At 43.6% G+C, this 20,783-nt stretch overlaps 1 protein-coding gene and 1 pseudogene across 13 annotated transcripts in view; both read left to right on the top strand.

The window, feature by feature from the left end:
• The first annotated feature begins 1,041 nt into the window (after positions 1-1,041).
• The window catches only part of MCTP1 (multiple C2 and transmembrane domain containing 1), a 527,358-nt gene continuing 507,616 nt past the window's right edge, over positions 1,042-20,783 (top strand). For all 13 annotated transcript variants that reach the window (XM_059418251.1, XM_059418249.1, XM_059418246.1 and 10 more), the window contains exon 1: positions 1,042-1,845. In XM_059418251.1, coding sequence (XP_059274234.1) covers positions 1,126-1,845 — 720 coding nt within the window. In that variant the 5' untranslated portion in view covers positions 1,042-1,125. The remainder of the gene's footprint in view (positions 1,846-20,783) is intronic.
• On the top strand, positions 18,985-19,259 carry LOC132027995 (small nuclear ribonucleoprotein E-like; annotated as a pseudogene).

Here is a 20,783-nt window from a genome sequence, read left to right as displayed (position 1 = left end):
TTGCAACAAAGCAAAGGAAGTAAACGCAATTGAAAGGAAACAAGATTCTCTGCATTTGGAACGGCGTGAGAGTCACTGGACATCCTCCACATCTCCGTCCACCGTAAACTCCCTGCAACTTTAGGACTGCCTCATTTACCGTCAAACTCCGGAAACCTCTTGACCTGGATCACAAAAGGAACTACCAGTGTACACGCAGATAAAGAGCAAGGAGGGTGGGTGGGATGGAGTCAAGACAGAAGAAATCAAAGTCTCCTGTCGAGTCCAGGGCACACAACGCGGCGGGAGCAGCAGTGTTCAATCCCAGAATTCGGTCAGGTTCGCCTCTCTCGATATGGACGCTGTGTGCCCTACAGGACCCACCCAAGGCGCATAATCTTCTCTCTGGCTCACTTCATTGGACCCAGACACGAGCCGGCGCGGGCGTCCAGCAGGCGGCCCAAAGGGAGCTACGTGGGGAGCTGTGGCCAGATCCTGGGGAGCAACCTGGCTCTGGTCCCTACTCATCTCCGCTCGGCTCTCGCCTGCTCACCCTCCCACCCGGGAGCTGGAGGATGGTCCCGGGGTGCTCCCGCGGGGCTGCTGGTCGCGCTTGTCTACAGCCCGATCCGCCCTGTTGTGTGAGTCGCGCGCGCGCCCAGTTGGGAGGCAGCCGCCCCCGCCGCTGACAGGTGCTGCCCTGAGGGCGCAGGGTGCGGCCCCTGGCGCAGCTGGACGCGCACGCTCCGGCGCTCGTAGCTTCTCTAGCCCAAAGCCCGCGAGGAGAGGGAGCCAGGGCGCGGCCTGGGGGATTCCAAGGGACTGGAGCTGCGGAGCTCGGAGCTAGAAACTTTGCAGGCGCGGCGGCCAGGATTCGGTGGCAGCGCCAGCCCACCTCGGCAGGTGCGGGAGGAAGAGGCAGCGCCGGAGTCCGGCGGCCGAAGAGCCTTGGAGGCGGCGGCGGCGGCGGCGGCTTTCCCCCGCGCTGTCCTGAAGCCGCCGGGCACTCCCGGCTTCTGCTGCTGCGCCCGCCGCCGCCGCCACCGCGGGGCTCCGGGAGGAGGTGCAGCCGGAGAGGGCGGAGGAGAAGAAGAAGGAGGAGGTGGAGGAGGAGGAGGAGTGGAGAGGAGGAGCAGGGGGTGGAGGATGGAGCCCCGGGCAGCCGCGGCGGGGTCGCCCGAACCCGCGGCGGCGTCCTCCTCTTTCCAGGCCCGGCTCTGGAAGAACCTGCAGCTGGGGGTGGGCAAGAGCAAGGGCGGCGGGGGCGCGCGCGCAGGGGGCCCAGAGCGCCGCACTGCGGACACCCCATCGCCCTCCCCGCCACTCCCGAGGGGCAGGCGGGACGCACCGGCCGGCGTGGGTGGCGCGGGCAGCAGGTGGAGCGGCTTCAAGAAGCGCAAGCAAGTGCTGGACCGCGTCTTCTCCTCCTCCCAGCCCAACCTGTGCTGCTCCTCGCCGGAGCCTCTCGAGCCCGGCGGCGCCGGCAGAACCGAGCAGGGGTCCACCCTGCGCCGCCGGATCCGTGAGCATTTGCTCCCGGCGGGAAAGGGGCAGACCACGACCGCCGGAGCAGCGGGAGGGACGCCTCCTGGCGGACGCTCCCCGGACTCGGCTCCCTCTTCGTCCTCTGCCTCATCCTCCCTGTCCTCCTCGCCCCAGCCGCCCGCAAGGGGGGACCGCGCCCGAGATGAGGGTGCACGGCGTCGGGGCCCCGAGGCGCACTTGTGCCATCAAAAGAGTTCATCCCTGCCGGGCACTGCCTGCCTGGAGCAGCTGCTGGAACCGCCGCCGCCTCCCGCAGAGCCAGCTCAGAGCCCCGTGCAGCCGCGGACCCCGGAGAAGGGCGAGGAGCCGGGCAGCAGCCAGGTGAGCGACCCGTGCGCGCGGCGGGAGCCTAGGTGCGCTGGACACGCCCCCGGCCTCGGGCTGTCAGCTACCCCGGGACCGGCCGGGGAGTGGAGGTGCTACCAAGTAAATCAAATAGCGAAAAACAAACAGTCCGACCCTGCTCAGTAAAAATACAGCTCTGACTTGCACCCTGAAGTTACTTTTGGTAGAAATAACGCTTACCACCAGAAGCTGTTTGGGTAGCTTTATGCGTTGCCAATGAAAATGGAAGTATTTATAGTAGCCAAATGGGAGAGGAATAAAGTTAGACATGAAATGGATACTGTTTTTGGAGGTCTCCTAGAAGAGCTAAGTCTCACCTTCTCTAAAGAAAAACAAATTCAGCAACTTTAAAAAAAAAAAAAAGTGCAACCATGTATGAGGGGGCGGAGGGGCCTTCATTGGAAATCAATGGCTTGCGGGAAGGAACTGTATCATTGGCAAACGTGAGGCCATTTATTGGGGAAACGCTTAAGGCAGAAGTCTGCTTGTTTTCTCGCGCTCCCTTCTTCAAAGTCCCGGCTGCAAGTAGATCGCTGCCCAACAAGTGGACAGCGTGAGCGTCTCAGCCAAGTTAGATTCGTTCCTATGGCCTTTTCTAAGTTTTAATAGTTCTCATCGGAAGCGGTTGCGTTTTAACTATGCTGCTTGATGTACATCATGTTGCCTCCGCGTTCAGGCAAGAGTTAAGTTTGGGCCGGCAAGAGTCAAGTAAAAATGAACTTGTAGGATTCTTAAGGGTTCCACTGAGCAGCTGATCTTACTCCTGGATTTTGAAGAGGAGATGCGCTCCTTTTGTTAATACTTACAAATTGTGTTAATGCTAGCAAGCATTTTGAAAGTTCTAGTCTATCAGTGACCTAAAGAACTCTTTTCCTCTAATACATCTTAGCTTATGTAAATTCTCATTATTTGACTCTGATTAATTAATCTTTAATTAGTATTAGGCAACATGATGTACATCAAGCAGCATAGTTAAAACGCAACCGCTTCCGATGAGAACTAATTTTTAGTTAGATTAAAAGTTGAGCTACAAAACCATAAGGCCATATTTTGAACAGCAAGGTGCAGTAATGGATATAGTTTGTTAACTAATTAGTGCAGTTTCAGAAAACAAGCCAGAATACAGGTGGGTAACCTGATGTTACTGATGTTCTAGGAAAAGTTCTTTCTCAGAAGAGTAGGTAGAGATAACACTGTGGAAGAGTCTAGCTAACTCTATGTTTTCTTTTATCTTGAAAGTTAATTGAGTAGAAGTCCTGTTTCTGGTTTCAAAAGTAAAGTAAAAAGTGGTTTTATAAAAGGGTGTTTTAAATTCAGCGTAGGTGAATGCTACATATTTTAATAGAATTTACTTTTGGATGTGTACCTAAACCTAAGGTATAAGAACTTTAGAGTTGGAGTACTGTTTACATTTGTTTTTATTAACTTCTTAATCAAGAATAATACAACAACAAATGATTGAATTATGGTGACGGTTGATATTTTATTTACTCCCCAAAATTGTTTGCCGTTTATTGGACCAAGATTCTCAAAGCAAACACAGAAAATTCTGAATTAATCTTTATGTTAGTTATTACCAGAAAGTTTTCTGACACTCAATCTTTAAGAAATACTGCCATGTAATTATGAATTTTGTATACCAAAGACCTCAACCTATTTTTGTGCCCTCATCATATGCTTCACAGCCTTGCTGGATTTTATCATTCCAGCAGCCCTACAGGACAGAAGTTCTTCTTGCCATTTTATGGGTTAGGAAACCCATGCTCAAAGACATTAAGTAACCTTTCTAGGGTCAAATGGTTAGTAAATGACAGAGATTTTGTACTAAAATTCTCCAGAGTCTTTTTACCTTACCATAACTGCTTTTGACAACTTTTAGAGCTTATTGTATTTCTGAGATGACTTCAGTCCTATGATTAATGCTTGCAAGTTTACATACATTCTGGGGGGGTCCCCCTACCCCAGAATCAGTTCCATGATGTATTAGCTCTATTGCTTTGTTCTTTTCTCTGTGATACATTATTTCCTAACTATGACATCACATTTATGAGTGACATTATTAATCATACCATCTAACGTTCTAAAGAAGCTTTTCCTTATAAGGAACCAGAATTTCAATGAAGACATAAAAGGAATAACAAAGCTAAAATACTTTTCAAAGAACAGGTGAAAGGTAGGTTGTAGACAGCACAGTAGCCCCAAGGCGCTTGTTTGAGGCCACACACAGTCCTGGGAAGAGGCAGCATTGCTGGTTCCCTGCATCTGCTGCTCTTGGAATCTGTTCCTTGAGAAGTGGACAGCCTTCTGTTAGGAGTCACAAATCGGGCTTTCAGCAGCACTCTCTCGCCAGTGCAGAAGCAAGATTCCTTGGTCTTCTCATGGCTCCTCTGCCCAACTCCAGGAGCCCAGCTGTCTCACCTTGTGATGAGGAAGAGGAAGAAATTCCGCTGGAAGCTGGAAGTAGAAGCGGGCTCCCTGAGGTGTCCAGGAGTAGGCTGAGCTGTGTGGCACCCTTGCACGCTTCCTGTGTCACTCAGACCTCTTTCTTTGCTCTCCCAGCCCCTGGCCTCAGAACCTATTTGGGCTGGGGGGAGGGAGTGTGTAGCAGATGCAGATTTCTATGTTGGTCCCCAAGCAGATAGGTACACATGAAAGCAAAGACAATAAGAGCATTAAATACATCTCCAGACTGCCTAGGTAAAAAGAACTTAAGAAAGAAAATGCATTGCAAAAATATCGCAAATGTCTCACTTTTTCTCTGCTTGATCCTGGCGTTGGCCCTCTTCTCCAACACCTCCCTACCTCTCCACTTCCCCCTCCAGCTCAGCATGAGGCCACAACAACATATGTGCATAAACTCTGACTCTGGGTGGAGGTGTTAAGCAAAAGCAAAAGCAAGAAAATTTTTTTAAAAAGAAAAAAAAAAAGGAAAAAAAAAAAGAAACAAGGACATCAGGTTGAACTGCTGGGGGTAAGAGATTTGGAAATCACTGACCTACAGTGACTAACACTGAACTAACCATGCTGCCTCCCAGGCCCCTGCCAGCCCCTTCTTGCTACTCTGTGGTCTTCAGCTCAATACATTTCTGGAAGGCACTTGAACAGACTTAATAATGCCTTGTTGTTGGGGCAAGTACATTACTCAAAATGTTCTGCTTTGAGAAAAAGAAAAAAAAAACAACATTTCTTCCCACTGATTCTAGTTCACGTGCTTGGCCATATTGTCATACCAGATGCATTTCATTTTCTGCAACACAGTTGGGAAAGATGCTTTCTCAATTTGTGTGCCTATCAAAAATATGCCAATTTTATGTATTCTGTCTTGATGAGTTGCTAAAATTATGTTTTGCTGGAATCAGGAAGCCAGTATTTTAAGATAAAGAGTGAAGAATGAATATGTCCCACTTTTTAGAGTCTTAACAAAAGTGTGAAGTTTATGAATGTTAAACTTTTATTGTTTTTTTCTTTTAAATTCATGTTGTTAAAATTGCTTCCATAGAGAAGCAAAAAAAAAAAAATTGTAAAAAATGTGGCTACATTATTCAGGGTATGATAGAAATATTACAAAACATAGTAAGAGGAATATTCGTTCATTGGGATAAAATTCCTAAAATACATATGTAAGCTCCAACAAAAAGTAGAAAAATATTTTTTAAGATGAAGTCTATACATGAAGTGCCACTTGGTTCATTAATTATTTGACCTTGTAGAGAAAGCTTATGTTCTCAAAGATGAGTTAAAAATGTGATGTGGTTTAATTTTTGCTATCTATTTTTGCTATTTTCTGGGTGTCTTTATAATTACTCCAAAGAACATAACTTAATCTTGGGGAAGACACAGATTTAAGGAAATGTAATTCCTAATGTGAATGACTTAAAATCACCAAAACACGAATACTCTCAAAAACAAGCCCTACAGGCAATGTTAATAACTTTTTCAAAGGTTTTTTAAAGTGAGAGAGGAAGGTTGAGATGTTAGGACATTTTGGAACAGGGCATGAAGTTTGATGTGTGATAGCATTCTAAAAAATACTGGGATCATCAGCTTATTGCAGAGGAAGAGAGTAAACAGTGACAGGTTTACTTTGGAGTGGAATTATTTTTCCTATGACTTTTATGTTCTATACTGTATATCTGGAAGATTTGAGTACAGCTATGAATCTTATATATATGGAAATGTTATCAAGTAAATATTATGGGAGCTCAATAAACCCTAGCAATGGCTAGTATATGATAGTATAACAGTATATTAAATTTTGCCACTGCCACCATTACAAGTATGTGGGTGGCTGGAAAAAAAATGAACAGGGAGCTTTGCTCATCCTTCTTATTTAATGTAAATTATTTTACTTGCTTGGGTGGCAAAAAGTAGCCTCAGATTAACCAAGGCGGTCCTGGCGACATCAAAATTTCATAGAATAATGAAAAAAAAAATCTTATATTACTTTCGGCAAGTGTGTGCACATTATTCTGGAAAAGTGAAATAAATACTTAGAGCAACAAAATAAGATTAATAGATTCATAAAGACAATAGGACCCTCTCCCTTTTTCTCTTTTGCCCCATCATTTGGAAATAAGGGATGATTTCACAAAATTAAAGGTTAATAATATATCTTTTATAACTCAGAAATATGTAGTATGGTTTCTTGGCTCATGATGGCTGTCAAAATGTTTGTTAACTCTAGATTGACAAAGAGTAAATAGTATGTCTAGATGGTACTATAAGCATTGACGAAGTCTGCGTATTCCAAAGTTAGGATCATGGATTTTTTTCTTTTAATTCATAGCTATTTGCAGTATCATAGTTGTATGTTTTAGAAAAACAGAAATGACGTTTTTGAAATCTGGAGCTTTTCGGTTTGACTTCTTTTTTTTTCTTTTCCCTTGGAAAACTTACTAAACATGATATGTTTTCTTGCCTCAATAAACCGTGGGTCCTAAATAAAACCTTCTCTTGGTAACTGAGGGTTATTGTTTGAATACTGTTTTTTTGTTTGTTTGTTTCTTTAATGTGAATGAAGTAAATATTGTGCTTGAACTTGCTTTAGATAAACTTGTTTTTCTTAAAATTATGGTATAAAGCATGTCTACTTAAGATAACCTTTCTTTCTATAAGGCTAATTATTGAAAGGTGTGAGGCATCTTTCCTCATGTCATTTTTTTCTGTTGCTAAATAATCTCTACAGTTTTTAATTGGTGATTTTTGACTTGTTTGAACTGTTGCCAATCATACATTTTTTCCCCCTGCAAGATTAACTTTACGTGCCATTTTGCCTTCTTTGTCACTGTCAACAATTTCTTCCAACTTACATTGCTTTTTAAAAAAGCAATTTATAAAATTTTACAAAAGCACTTTATGGAAAGTTATTACTATCCCTCAACAACTGAAGATTTTATGCAAATGCTTTTCCCCTCCAATGTGGACCAGTTTCTTACAGGAGAATTTTTTTTTTTTTCCAGCAGAATACCAGGCCACAATTTTCCTCATGTCTCCAAATATTTGTATTTAACCTTAATCTGAATGCAAGCAATGCAAAAAAACCCCCGTATTTTCCATGTAATGAGATTCCAAAGTCCTGTATGCTGCCTTCTTGAGAGAACAATATTCCTATGACGTCTCTTGAGATATTTTATGCCAGCCTGATTTCTCATCCTTTTGGGAAGAATTACAACACATGATAGACAAATGGACCTCTGGATGTGTTGGGATCAATATGTCCTCCTAATCCTACAGGTTTCATTCAGTGAGCTCACCCTACTTTGCTTCAGCCTGAGCTCCCTTCACCGGCCCTGCTAGAGTAGAATTTGGCAAGCCTCAGTACAATCGACCTGTCTAATCAGCATTGGAGAGGAAAAACTACTCAATAAGTGGTTGCTGAGTGAATGAAGGGATGAATGGATGGGCCAGAGCTATTCAGAATTCTCTGGAAAAGTTTCAAAAGCACTTTTAGTTATATAATGATGTTCCTCCCTTCTTGTTTCCAAGTCCTTTTAAGTCTGGCAGATCTATTTGACCTTCTCCTCTCCTCTAGCTGGTGGCTTGGCTTTTCTCAGCCTGTACTTTAATTCTTGTTCCTGTCTGTGGGTGAGGAGAGAACAGGACACCTACTCACTGGCCACCATATTGTATTCATGCAGAGAATGGAGGAGTGATTTCTGCTTCTGAGGTCTGTGGCTCAGGGATTCATTTCTAGGTGCCAGTCTCCGACTATGGGTATCCTTTTTTGGTACCCAATTTCTTTTCCTGACCTCTGATGTTGCACTCCCACATCTGGATTTCCAGCACTTTGCTGACATAGTCTCACTCATGATTCTCTAAGTCTTGATCTCTGCTTGGATCTCAGCTCAAGAGAATTTGCTGCCTGCATCACTGCCACTTCTCCTCATACCCATCCCCTTGAACTAGATTAAAATCCCAGCCTGGACCAAGAATCCTGTCCTCACTAGCCTGGTCCACTCTGTTGCCTCTTGAATGCCAAGTGTGTGAACTCTGGGTCGGACTTTTGGTCAATTGCTTTTCACAGTGACCACATGTTTAATGCTAAGCCTATTTATGAAAGACTAAAGCCTCCCTCCAGAAAATCTGCATTGCCAGTTAATTACATTTGCCTGCAAAGGGTGTCTTTATACCCAGAGTGCTAGACTACAGACTGGATCTTTTCAGGGAGCACTGTTCATTGTCTCTGTGATCCTGCTTTTTTCCCCTCTTGACTTGAAGTCCTCACCATACCTGCTCTTTAATGTCATCACTATTTTCCTCAGTCCTGCCTGCTTTCTTCTTTCCCCTTAAAATTCTCTCTCCTTTTCTCTACTTGCAAGATGATTTTCATAGTGAATCATTAAGCATCTGGAGTCTGCTGTCTCAGATGGAGCCACTAGCCACACTTGGCTCTTGAACGTTGGAAATATGGCAAATTGGATTTGAGATGTGCTATGGGTGTTAGATGCACACTGGTTTGTGAAGGCTTAGCACAGAGAAAAGAAGGTAAAATATCTCTTTAATTTTTTATGGTGCTTGTACGTCAAAATAATATTTTGGATATGTTGGATTAAATGGAATATATTATTAAAGTTGATTTTTACCTGTTCCTCTCCATTTTCTAAAAAAATGACTACCAGAATATTTAAAAATATGTATGCGGCTCACATTTTTATTTCTAGTGGATAGCACCGATCTAGAACAGGGATTCAAACTTCACTGCACACGGGGACCATCAGAGAAAAGAACATGAGCAGAGAGGGTTTGGTGGGGTCCATAGTGAACCAGAGAGCTCCTGTCTCATTGAAGGGCGGCTGCTTTTCAGCTTCAGCGGGTTATTGTCATATAGTGAAAGAAGCATTGTTGCCAGTATTTCTGGATTCTTTAAAACAAGCCAGAAACCTGGATTTTCATGTGAAATCTTTAGGTTCTTGAATTTTTGGCAAATTATTTGAAAAAAAATTTTTAAGCTATAGTCCAAATAAAATATATTTTTTATGCTGAATTTAATGATCAGTTTGAATTTCTGGCTCAGAGAGCTCAGGTCTGATTTCTCCTCTCCACTCCCAGTGCCAGGCGTTTGTTATCTGGGATATAAGAGGTGTCAAAACATTTTACAAAACAATGGAATCAGGAGTGGTGAGATTGAAGCCAGAAGGCAGTGGGCTGAGGGGTGTGAGAAACAGGAGCCCCAGACAGGGAAAGAAGCCAAGCAGTTTGGCTCTTTAGGGGATAAAAGAAAGTGGTAGTAGGAGAGTAAAAACGATGTTGAGATGGGATCTTTGGAAGCTTTTTGGTTTTTAATGGGTCTCACTGGAGTGGGTTGATCAGTAGGAGCCTACAGGGAGGGAGTGGTTTAAGGAGAACAGAGGGATAAATGAAGGGGTGAGGTACCTTGGGACATGGGTCCGAGTGGGCCCCAGAGTCCAGGGGAAATGGTAGCCTCAGCCTGAAGAAGGGCTCCTCTTCCATTGCAAATGGAAGGAGACACTGTGGACATAGATGTAGGTAAGTGGTAGGTTTGGTGTTAGAAATTCAGGGGTGTCCCCCCCCCCCCATGGTTTCTGCCTTATATTGGAGTGTGGTTAGGATTTGGGCACAGGGAGATGGTGATGGTGGTGGCAAGGCTGGTTGGGGCAGGGGCTGGGGGGCAGATACTGCCATGGCCACGGGGACAGTAAGTGTGCTGTGTATTCAAAACATGGGAGTCAGTGGTGGGACTGAGGCCTGGGGTTCAGGAAGGAAGGTATGGGAAGTAGAGATGAAGATGAAGCTGTGGCCAGACTGTGGGGGCTGAGCAGGACATCGGGGCCGCTGTAGGGAACCCTGGAGGCACCTGAGCAGGGGAGAGAGGGCCAAGTGAGCATCAGAAGGGCATAGTTAGTAGCAGAGGCCAAGAGTCCTAGGGAGAGCCTGAACCTGGGCAGTGACCTGACCTTGGCAATGGGAGGACAGAAAGATTGGAAAGACCAGGGATTTGGCTGAACCTTCAAGGAAAGGGAGAGTGGAAGGACCATGTTTTCCCTTTTACTTATGTCTTCGGTTTTTCTTGGTTCTGTTTAAAAAAAAAAAAAAAATGCTTTTTTATTAAAGTCTTTTCCTGGGGAGGGGAGAGGGAAAGTTGAGTTTTGAATTTGCATTTACTGCTGAGGGTGCCAGACTCTTGAGAACCACATTGTCACCTGTTTACCGGAAGAGCCCATATTCTTTATAGTTATTTTGAATTCATCCTGAATAAAACAGTTTCCTTTTCTCCTGCAGCATTAAGCACTGAAAGTAGCGTTAATGGAGTAAGAGAAAGGGTAAACATGCGTTAAACAAAATCAGGTAAAACAAGAAAACCTCCCACATGACTCTGTTTCATAGATTCTTACACACCTGATGTCAGAGTGGCTAAATATTTGGAGAATCCTTAGAATGGAAAGTTTTAGAATCCATGGGTTCTGTCGAAAATTTTCATTCTTGAGGAGTTTTGTGCTTCAAACATATTAAAATATGCTTTCTTTCTCAGACGAAAAATCGATCCGTGCGTGGCAAATGATCAATTTCTGAAAATGGCAAATAGATGTCTTCTCAAATAGAAACCGTATTCTATCCAGACCCTTAAGCCATATCTGACTCCCATTCTTTTGTTGAAGTGTAAAATAGCTTTTCATAACAGAAAAATTCAACATTTCTATAGTTGCTTTTAAATAGTATTTTCACCACACCAAATTAGAAGTCTGTTTTCCTAAAGTATCTTTTGAGATTAGAATAGATTTTGGAGAGAAGCGCTCTGTCACTACAGAGCAGTTGCCAAGCCTCCTGCTCCCTAGAGGTGGGAAACCCTGACTCAGCATGCCCCCCCCCCCCCCCACTCCTGGCTGAGAGCAGGCACGACTGCACTTTCCCCTCCTTTCTTTGCTTCCCTCTGCTTTTAGATAGAAGCTGGGGCTGAGGGACCCGGAGGGCGTCCAGCAGTGACTGGTGACTGACCTTGCATATGTGCCAATTCAACACCATAGTTTCAAGTAAAACAGTAAAAAAAAAAAAAAAAAAAACAAAACCATTTACCTAACCAGTTTGGTTGTTACCCCTCAGTCCTTTCCGGCTCTATTTGGCCCCCAAGGCCTCATTGCATTCATTTACTCCAGACCCAGCTGGTGTTTTTGTGACTCTCTGGCCTGTTCTGTGGGGACCTGGGGAGTGAGACAGGGGACCAGGCAGAGGTGGAGGGAAGCCTGCATTTTCCAGTTTCCCAGGCCCCATGTCCTCTGCCTCTTGTCAGGGAAGGTGGAGCTTTGTTAAGTGGTCTTATATTTATTCCTTTCTGCTTGATGTTTTCACTTTTTTTGACTTGATCCCCCACCTTTTTTCTTCTCCCTTCGGGATATGCCAGAACAGGAGGAAGAAGTATGTGGAACTTACTATGGGGGGATTTTTGTGTATTTTGGATTATCAAACATGGTTAGGCTGTTTGCCTTTCACAGGACTCTCTGGGTGGGATATTATGTGGCTCTTCATTCTCTGACCTGCTGTTCTCTCCCTTTCACTATTTTACTCCTCTTTCCTTCTAGGAACATGGGCAAGAAAATAAAAGAGGAAAGTCAGATACTTTTTTTTCATTAGAAGCTTTTGTAATTTTTTTTCCATAGTGAAGTTTAAATAATTAGCTCCCATGATGTTTTGACATTTTGTACTGCTTTGACACATGTGTACACACACACACAACCAAACACAATTATGCCTTTACCAGGTATGCTGTATACATATACTTATTCTTTACTATTTTCCCCTGGGGTCAAAGATGACCCCAACTCCAATACTTTTCCTACTTCCTTATTTTATTTTACTTATTTTATTTTATTACTGTTGTTTTGTTTTTGTTTTTATTTTTATTTTAACTTTTTAAAATAAAAACTCCTTGTCCAACATAGGGCGTGAACTGACGACCCTGAGATTAAGAATCACATGCTCTACTGACTGAGCCCTCCAAGTACCCCAATATTCTTCCACTTCCAAACGTAATGTGATAATACTAAATTTCAATGATAACATTGTCTTTACAATAACTGGTTTAAGTCTATGTAGTCTGAGTAGTTGTATAAAAATCAGCTCAGCCAAAGAGAGAAGGAAAAAAACCAATCAATAGACCGTTTTGGTGATTTACTATGGGGTGTGTTCTGCAAAGGAGATGAGTAGTCTTACTTTGAATTTGAACTAATGTATAAGGAATGTCTTTTCTTAGCAGAATGATTTTTCTTTCCAAAGTAGCTATCTTATTTACAGCCACCACAGAAAAGATTCATTCTCTTAAGCTTTTGAAACCTAGAAGTCACAATAACCAATATTTACCATTAACGTTTTTAAGCCTGGCCCGATTTTGCCCTCACAAAGAGATCCTTACAGTTAAAAATAGGAGGTGTTTGGGCGAACTTCTTTATTGATATAGTTCATGTTGTAATTAGAGAAAAAAGGATACTCTCAGGATTGTAAAGATGTATTCTCAGCCAAGGGTACTCCTGATACTGATGAGGAGTTCATTTTGTGAAATCACCTCAAAAGACGAGTCAGAGAATAACTGAGTTAAATCCAATGTGAGTTTTCAGTTGCTACACAAATTTTGTATGTATTTGGTGCTAGGAATTGCTCATGCAAATTCGTTTTCCTTAGTAAGCCCATGAACTTCTTTCTAGTGGTAGGGCTTGGCTTTATGACCCTGCATTTGAATTAACATTTGTAAAATCGCAGTACGTGGTCCATCTGCTGAAGTTAGGTCACATGAGGTAGGACATGATGAGTGTGGTTTTCCCCTGCCCACCAGGGCTGGGCTCTCTTTGTAATTGTACCCTCTCACTTCTGACCTGTGGACCACCAACCAAGGGCCTCTCACGCTGGTGCCATTTTAAAATGACACTTTATACCTACTATTAAAAATCCCTAAAGCTACAGAATACTTATGATGTATTGGCACTATTCTGGGTGCTTTGTTTGTATTAGTTCACTTGTCGACTACGGTACTTTCTGAAGTACGTTTATTATCTCTTGTATTTTCCAGGTGAGGAAACTAAGCTATAGGAGATTAAGGGACTGCTCCAAAGTCACACTTCAGTGTCATTTGAATCCTACCAAGGAAGGCTGTCTGAAGGAGGTTGTGCCCGAGGAGCCCAGCCTAGGGAAACAGAACTGCAGGGGGAAGTTCGAACAAAGTTTTAAAGCCTTGTCTTTTCCCCCATCTCAGTAGTAACATTACAGCTCTTCCACCGTCTCCTTCCTATCTTTCTTATTGGAAGGTTGTCTCATAAGTATGTTTAATAAAGACAGACTTAATGTAACAGAAGATTTTGAGGTCATGCATACTCCTAGTTCTCCCACTTACTTCTTACTGGTGCTAAGTCCTCTCAGCTCTCTTTGACCACTAGATAAAGATCTTGCTGGCATCTTTTAAATGTTAGTCTTACTTAAAAAAAATTTCTTCTGCATCAGGCATCCTGTGAGATCATCACTATTTCTGTTATTGATATTGTTATTAGGAATGCTTTATAAGTTCTAAGACCCTTATAATGATATAGCATCTATGTTTGACAAGCTCCCCTGGCTTCTCTCATTAAGGCTTTCCTGTTCTGTGAAAGGCACGGTATTAGGGAAATGAAATTATTAGGTATTAGGGTATTAGGGACATGAAATAGATGTATTTGCTTGGCATTCTTTACATGGTATTTCAAATAATCATTATAGATTATGCACATTATCTCACTCCAAACCTCACAGCAGTTTTGACAGAGTGCATTTTATATCAGTGCATTTTATACCTGGGAAATGTTTGGAGAGGCTAACTTGTATGCAGTCCAGCTTCTGTCCTTAGCTAGTGAGTGGCAGAGCTTGGGTAACCGATGTCTGATTTGTGCCAGTCCATAGTTTCCAGAAACCCCCACTCTGCTTGTTAGCAAGGCCACATCAGCACACCCATGATGGGTGTGTGACTGCTACCCAAACCATTGATTCGTGGTTGATTCTGGCATTCCTCTAATACCAGACTTACCAAAGGGTCCAAGTATCCAGTTTGTTTTGGAGATACAACTGGAAGAATGTGCCATTATTTTTTGGAGGAAAGTGTCCAGAAATATAGAATGAGTGTGAATGGGTTAGTTTGTTTCTTGGCACGCTCAGCGAATATTTTTCAGATCCTGAAATTTTTCAGATCATTTTTGGTGAATCTTTTTCAGATCATTCTTGTTGTGAATTCTGTACATGTATCTGGACATCCAATCAGATTGTTAAATGCCTGTGAAAAATAAAATGATGCATTCTGCAGTTAGTCTAGGTGTTAGGATCTCGGGACAGGAAAACACCTTCTTTTCTAAGCAACTAGTTGTTGGTGACTATGCCTGGTTGGGGTATATTCCTTTAGCAAGGAAAAAGGCAAGATAGAATATCTTCTGAATCTAATACAACTTCTAATGTTTCTTGGTAACCGTAATAACAGCACTAAAATCTTTGTCATGAGTGCTTGGCAGTCATTACTTCTAGCCTTTGAGACAACTGTAAAAGGGGCCAAAATTCTTAGCCTCATTTTATGGATGAATCAGTGGAGGCTCAGAAAGGGTGAGGAAATCACTCAGAAAGGGCGGTAAGTGGCAGAGCTGGGATTTTTGTACCTAAGTAAGTGCCTGGCTCCAAAAACTCTTGAGTCTAACTGCCATGGTGCATCACTCTCCCCACATTAAAGCTGCTACATCGGCTCATGAGCTCAGACTTTTCTAGAAGTCTTGGAGTGGTGAAAAGATTTGGTTCAATGTTCTCTATAATGAACCAGTCTGAGATATACCTATGTAGCTGGAAGATCTCCTTCTGCTACAGTACCAACAATTTTGGTAATAGATCTTTCTTCCTTTCTCTCTCCCTTCCTCACATATTTATGAAAAGATCTGCCCTACAGTAGACATGGTTTCTTGTTAATACCTTGCTAGAGAAGACACATCAGTTCCTGCTCTTGGAGAGTTTATGATCTAGTAGGAGAAATTTCCATTACAGTTTTTAAAATATCACAAGTCACGCTCCATTATAATTGTAATCATGGATTCAGAGGGGTACAGAGAAATACAGATAGTCAGTTCTAAGTGGTCCCAACCTGAGCTTGCCCGAAGGGGAGGGGCAGGGAAGGCTTTCCTGAAGAAGTGATCTTTAGGATGAGAGCAAAGAACGAACAGGATGTGGCCAGATTTGGGGGAACAGAAGGTAGGAAGGAATGTAGCAAATAGTTCTGGGCACAGGACACTACTGCAGAAGGCACTTAGAGAAGTTTTGCCTGCACAGCTGGAATTTGGTAAGAAGGTAGGTATGGGGGCGCCGTGTGGAATGGTTGGCTGGGGTCAGTTTACGCAGGACCTTGTGGGCCATGGGGAGTTGTGGACTTTCACAAGTTCTAAAGCTGTCGTTAGAGCTCCGATGCTCCTCCATGAAGAGGAGAACCATCTGCAGGAAGTTCATGACTTTGGTCTGGGAATAGCTGTTCTTGACTGCTCCCTGTGGAGCCACACCGTACTCATCGACGTGCTTCGTAAGAGGGTAACAGTGTTGGTTGGGGCTACTTCCCTCTCCCAAGATGTTGTATTTTAAAAATGTCTGTAAGAAACAGAAATATGAAAGATGAAAATATCTTTCCCCCTGGAAAAACAGGCCATTTCATTCTTCCTATTGCCTTTTTATTGCACACTATTGGAAGGTAAATGAAGGCAGGAAATGCAATCTAATCTCCCTTTGTCAGTACTCAGGGGACAGATTCTCAGAGACAGCACATTTCTGAGCCTAAGTGGAGGTGAAAATGAGATAAAGCCTGGTGATTTAGATGTTACATCTGTAAATTATGGAAGGCATATATTTTGTGAGCTTCCAGTTTCTTTCTTGAAGTTAGGATGGGGAAAAGAAATGAAGAACCTTGGGAAGGGATTCTGTAAGGAGGTATACATTTAAATCTGTGTATTTTGTTAACGTAATCTTGGTTAATTAGGAAGACTGCTTGTTGAACAGATCTGAAACGTGGTGAGGGAGTTTTAAGTTTTCTATTTTACTATGTATTTTCTTAGATATAAAAATCTAAGTTTTATACTTTCATGTACAGCCAATATTCACATTTGTGAAACAGATTGACAGTTGTGCTTAAGCAACAAGGAAAGCTTAAAGGGCATAAAACCTCACCATGATATTTATGATACAGTGTTATAGTAGGAAAAAAAAAAAGGAAATATCAAAACTCCTCAGTGAGACTCTAGTCCATCAATCAAACCTAAAGTAGTAGTATTAGCAGCCTATTTGCTACTTTATGAAAGCTCAGGGTATGGATTCTAGTGTTTCTAGCAGATTAGGGCCCAGAAATTATAACAAGACCCACCCAAGTGAGGCCTGCCTCTCAAGCTTTGATCTCCCCAGGCAACCACAGTGGTGACCTGCATTCTCTTCATAAAGAAATAAAAAAGAGGGGTGCCTGGATGGCTCAATGGGTGAATGCTTCTGCTTTCAGCTCAGGTCATGATCCCAGGGTCCTGGAATCAAGCCCAGCATTGGGCTCTCTGCTCAGCATGGAGCCTGCTTCCCTCTCTCTCTCTGCTTGTCTCTCTGCCTGCTTGTAATCTCTGTCAAATAAATAAATACAATCTTTGAAAAAAAAAGAAAAAAAAGAAAGAAAGAAATACAAATGGACACAAATCCATCATTGTTGATTCACCTTCAAGCAAGGAAGTCAATGACTTCCAACCTATGGACTCCAAAAACCTCCATTAGTACTCTTGGGTCAAAAGGAAGACTCAGTGATAGCTCTCATGAAGTAAGATGGCCCCATTAGCCCTGGGGGGGAGGGGGGAATCAAAACCTGAGTCTTTAAATTTTCAAATTTTATATTCATTTATCCCGGAAACTTGCAGGGGACATGGATTGGTTCTTAGAAAGAACTATAGACTAGCTTCCTGGAAAGATAAGTAGATGTGCCCAGAAATAAGTAGCCAGTTGTGGCCTGTAGCATTTACTGTGACCAATATATAATTAGAACCCTAAATTGGTCGTAACTGGAGTTTATTGTTAATATTGGATTCTGTTTCCTGAAAGTTGATTTCTCTTCCCTTGTATAGAGTCTTCTTTGGGACTGAACCACTGAAAAGAAAGATGTCTTTCCTAGATAATGTGATATGGAATCCTCTTAGTTATCCTCCTCAGGGGTCAATATTTGCTGCCTATGGGCTGCACTCACATGTCTCTGTTCTGGCTTCTGTGGACCCATGGCTCTGCCCTCCAGAGATTTGTCCTCTTAGCTGGGAAAATAGTAAATATACATTGAAGATAAATGTCACTGTCAGGTAGTGTGGACACCCCACTAAATGAAGCCATGGGGACTCCTCTTCACAGGAGATACAGAGGCTTAGTTACCTCATGGAAAGTGCTGTTGGTCTACTTTGCACCAGACGTTTGTCCCCTTAGCTATACTCTTTTCTCTCAGTGATCCCATGGCCGTGTTTTAGAAATAAATGTGCTGGGGCGCCTGGGTGGCTCAGTGGGTTAAAGCCTTTGCCTTCAGCTCAGGTCATGATCTCAGGGTCCTGGGATCGAGCCCCCGTGTTGGGCTCTCTGCTCAGAGGGGAGCCTGCTTCCTCCTATCTCTCTCTGCCTGCCTCTCTGCCTACTTGTGATATATGTCTGTCAAATGAATAAATAAAATCTTAAAAAAAAGAAAGAAATGTGCTAAAAAAGGTAAAAGCCCACACTATGGAGTCGTTCTGAAGAAAGAGCTTTGTTTAAGTTAGAAGGCAGCTCTCAAACCCAAGAGATGGCTAGTTCAGAGGGACGTGGATCTGTGCTGTGAACTCTGGGCCTTGACAAATGGAATCACCCTTAACTCCCTCTAAAAGAAGCCAGCCATAGACCTAACCTGGAGATCCCTTCCTGGAAGCCTGAGTCTCTTGTTTGGGCAGCAGCCTGTGGGAAGGAGGGGGGAGTGTAAGCGCCTGACAGAGAACTGAGGCCTGGTTTGCCAGGACCCAGGAGATGCACCTGCTACTGAGGCCGGGCCTGTGGGTTCTGCCAGGTGGATCAGGCCCAGGAGCACACAATGGTTCTCATCATATTAATAGGAACATCTGAGGAGACGCAGTCAGGAATGCAGGTGTCTAATGAGATGAATGGAGCCCAGACACAGAGATGTCTTCTTCAGGACTCTTTCCTTATGAGCGATAGAAGCTCAACTCTTTCTGGATGTGACTTCAACAGAGAGTGTATCGGCTCACCCCTGAAAAGACCCAGAGCTCTGGATGCAGAGCTTCAAACTATGCCATCGGCTCTCTCTGCCTCTGCCCTTCCCCCTCCTACTTAGGTTCCCTCAGAACTGCTTGGCTCTGGGCATCTTCCCTCTTGGTTGGTTTCCTCCAGCAGCCCTTGGCACACAGTTTTTTGAAATGAGTCTCACTGGAATAATTGGGCTCTTACTTTACTCCTTGTGGCCAGGGGATGAGGTGCTTGGCCACATCATAGGTGTACCTTAGTGCCCCACAATGAGGGTAATCCAACCCAAACCATAGGGACTGAAAGTGAGAGAGAAGCAGGTCCTTAAAGGCAAATCGGATTGTTCTGGCCATTTTCTGAGCTAGCATGTGGTCTTTGTCGGCACCCACCATGGCATACGGTGGCCAGAGCCAGAAAGCCTAGAAGGTGATGGTGCAGCCCGTCAACCTCATCTTCAGATACTTGCAAAACAGATCTTGGATTCAGGTATGGCATAAGGTACAAGTGACCATGCAGAGGGCTGTGTCATTGGTTTGGATGAGTGCATGAACCTTGTATTGGGCAGAGCAGAAGAGATTCATTCTAAAACAAAGTCAAGAAAACAAGTGGGTCGGATCATGCTAAAAGGAGACGGTATTACCCTGCTCCAAAGTGTCTCCAACTAGACGTGATCAATGAGAAGACCATGTAGTTTGTTTTTTCAGACATCCCTTGTTGGGAGCATTTTTCCAAAACATTTGTTCATTAATTGAATAATTAATTGTTTCGATTGCCTTCATGTTATTATCAGATGACAATACATGCTGTGGGATTGTTTCTATTAGAGAAATATTGCCGTGGGCAAGCAAAAATCACCCATGTGCCCTTAGGGTTCTGTCAATAATCAGCAGTTGGCAAGATGAGTGATCAGGCACCTGAAACATTGATCTGTGAGCTGCTGGGCCTAGCTTCTGGCGTGGGGCACAGGGTTTTCACCAGCCCTGCAGGAGAAGACTGTTTTTCCTATATTTTTAATGTAAAATGAGCATAGTGTATGGAATGGAAAAGTACATCAGATTCCTTTTTTAATGCCCTTCTATACTATTGTAAAGCCATAGTAATGAGATGAGTAATCTTAAAGTCAGCTCTGGTACAAATGATAACACTTGAGTTAACTTCAAGGCTCTCTTGTTAACTGAGGCCTAGAATGTTGGAAAAGACCCTATCCATCATACTTTCCATAGGTAGATACTGATGCTTGGGGGATAAATGCACTGAGGAAGTTAAGATACTGCCTTCTCCTTTTACAGGGTCTAGTCACGAGCAGGTTCTCATTCACACCCCACTTAGAAGCAGTTTCATTTTCACAAATATGCTTTGGTAGTATCCATCCATCACTGCCTCAGTTTCTCTGCTGTCTTGACTGTCGCAGTCTGGAAAAAATTTGCCTCTAGAGGATCTCTGGTTTCAGTAGAAAGGAAGAGAAGGAATCATGCAAAAGAAGAGTGGCCAAAGTGAGCTGCCCACCTCCGGAGTCAGGATCCTACTGGCTTCGCCATGGTGGAGAGAGGACTGGGCAGACTGTTTTCCAGAGTTCACTAAACCGCTAGCCTCTCCAGATCCCACATTTCTCTTCTGTAAAACTGGGCGAATAACATACTTACCCGATGGTATCCTTTAGCGTGAGTTCCTGCCACATGGTAAACACTCAACACACAATAATTATTCTCCTCTATTGCCTGCCCCCCTCCCCCGCCACAGTCACTGTTAATGGGCTGTTATTCTCCACATTTGACTTAACAGGCATTTTCTTTAAAAGTTACACCCTCGTCTTCTGGAGCCTCTCAGGTGGTTTCCTCCAGCAGCCCTTGGCACACAGTCTTAAGGACTGATCATTCCTACTTTAGCATGAATGAATTCAGCTCGGGTCAGCTCCCAGGGTCCTGGGATCGAGCCCCACATTGGGCTCACTGCCCAGCGGGGAGCCTGCTTTCTCCTCTCTCTCCCTGCCTACCTCTCTGACTAGTTGCAATCTCTGTCTATCAAATAAATAAATAAAATCTTTAAAAAAAAAAAAAAAACCCCTCTCTCTGCCTGCTTCTCTGCCTGCTTGTGCTCTCTCTCCGTTGGGGGGCCTGGGTGGCTCAGTGGGTTAAAGCCTCTGCCTTTGGCTCAGGTCATGATCTCAGGGTCCTGGGATCGAGCCCCTT

Source organism: Mustela nigripes, chromosome 12 (assembly GCF_022355385.1).
Source record: "Mustela nigripes isolate SB6536 chromosome 12, MUSNIG.SB6536, whole genome shotgun sequence".
Taxonomy (NCBI): domain Eukaryota; kingdom Metazoa; phylum Chordata; class Mammalia; order Carnivora; family Mustelidae; genus Mustela; species Mustela nigripes.
This window is presented reverse-complemented; position numbering and strand designations above follow the sequence as displayed.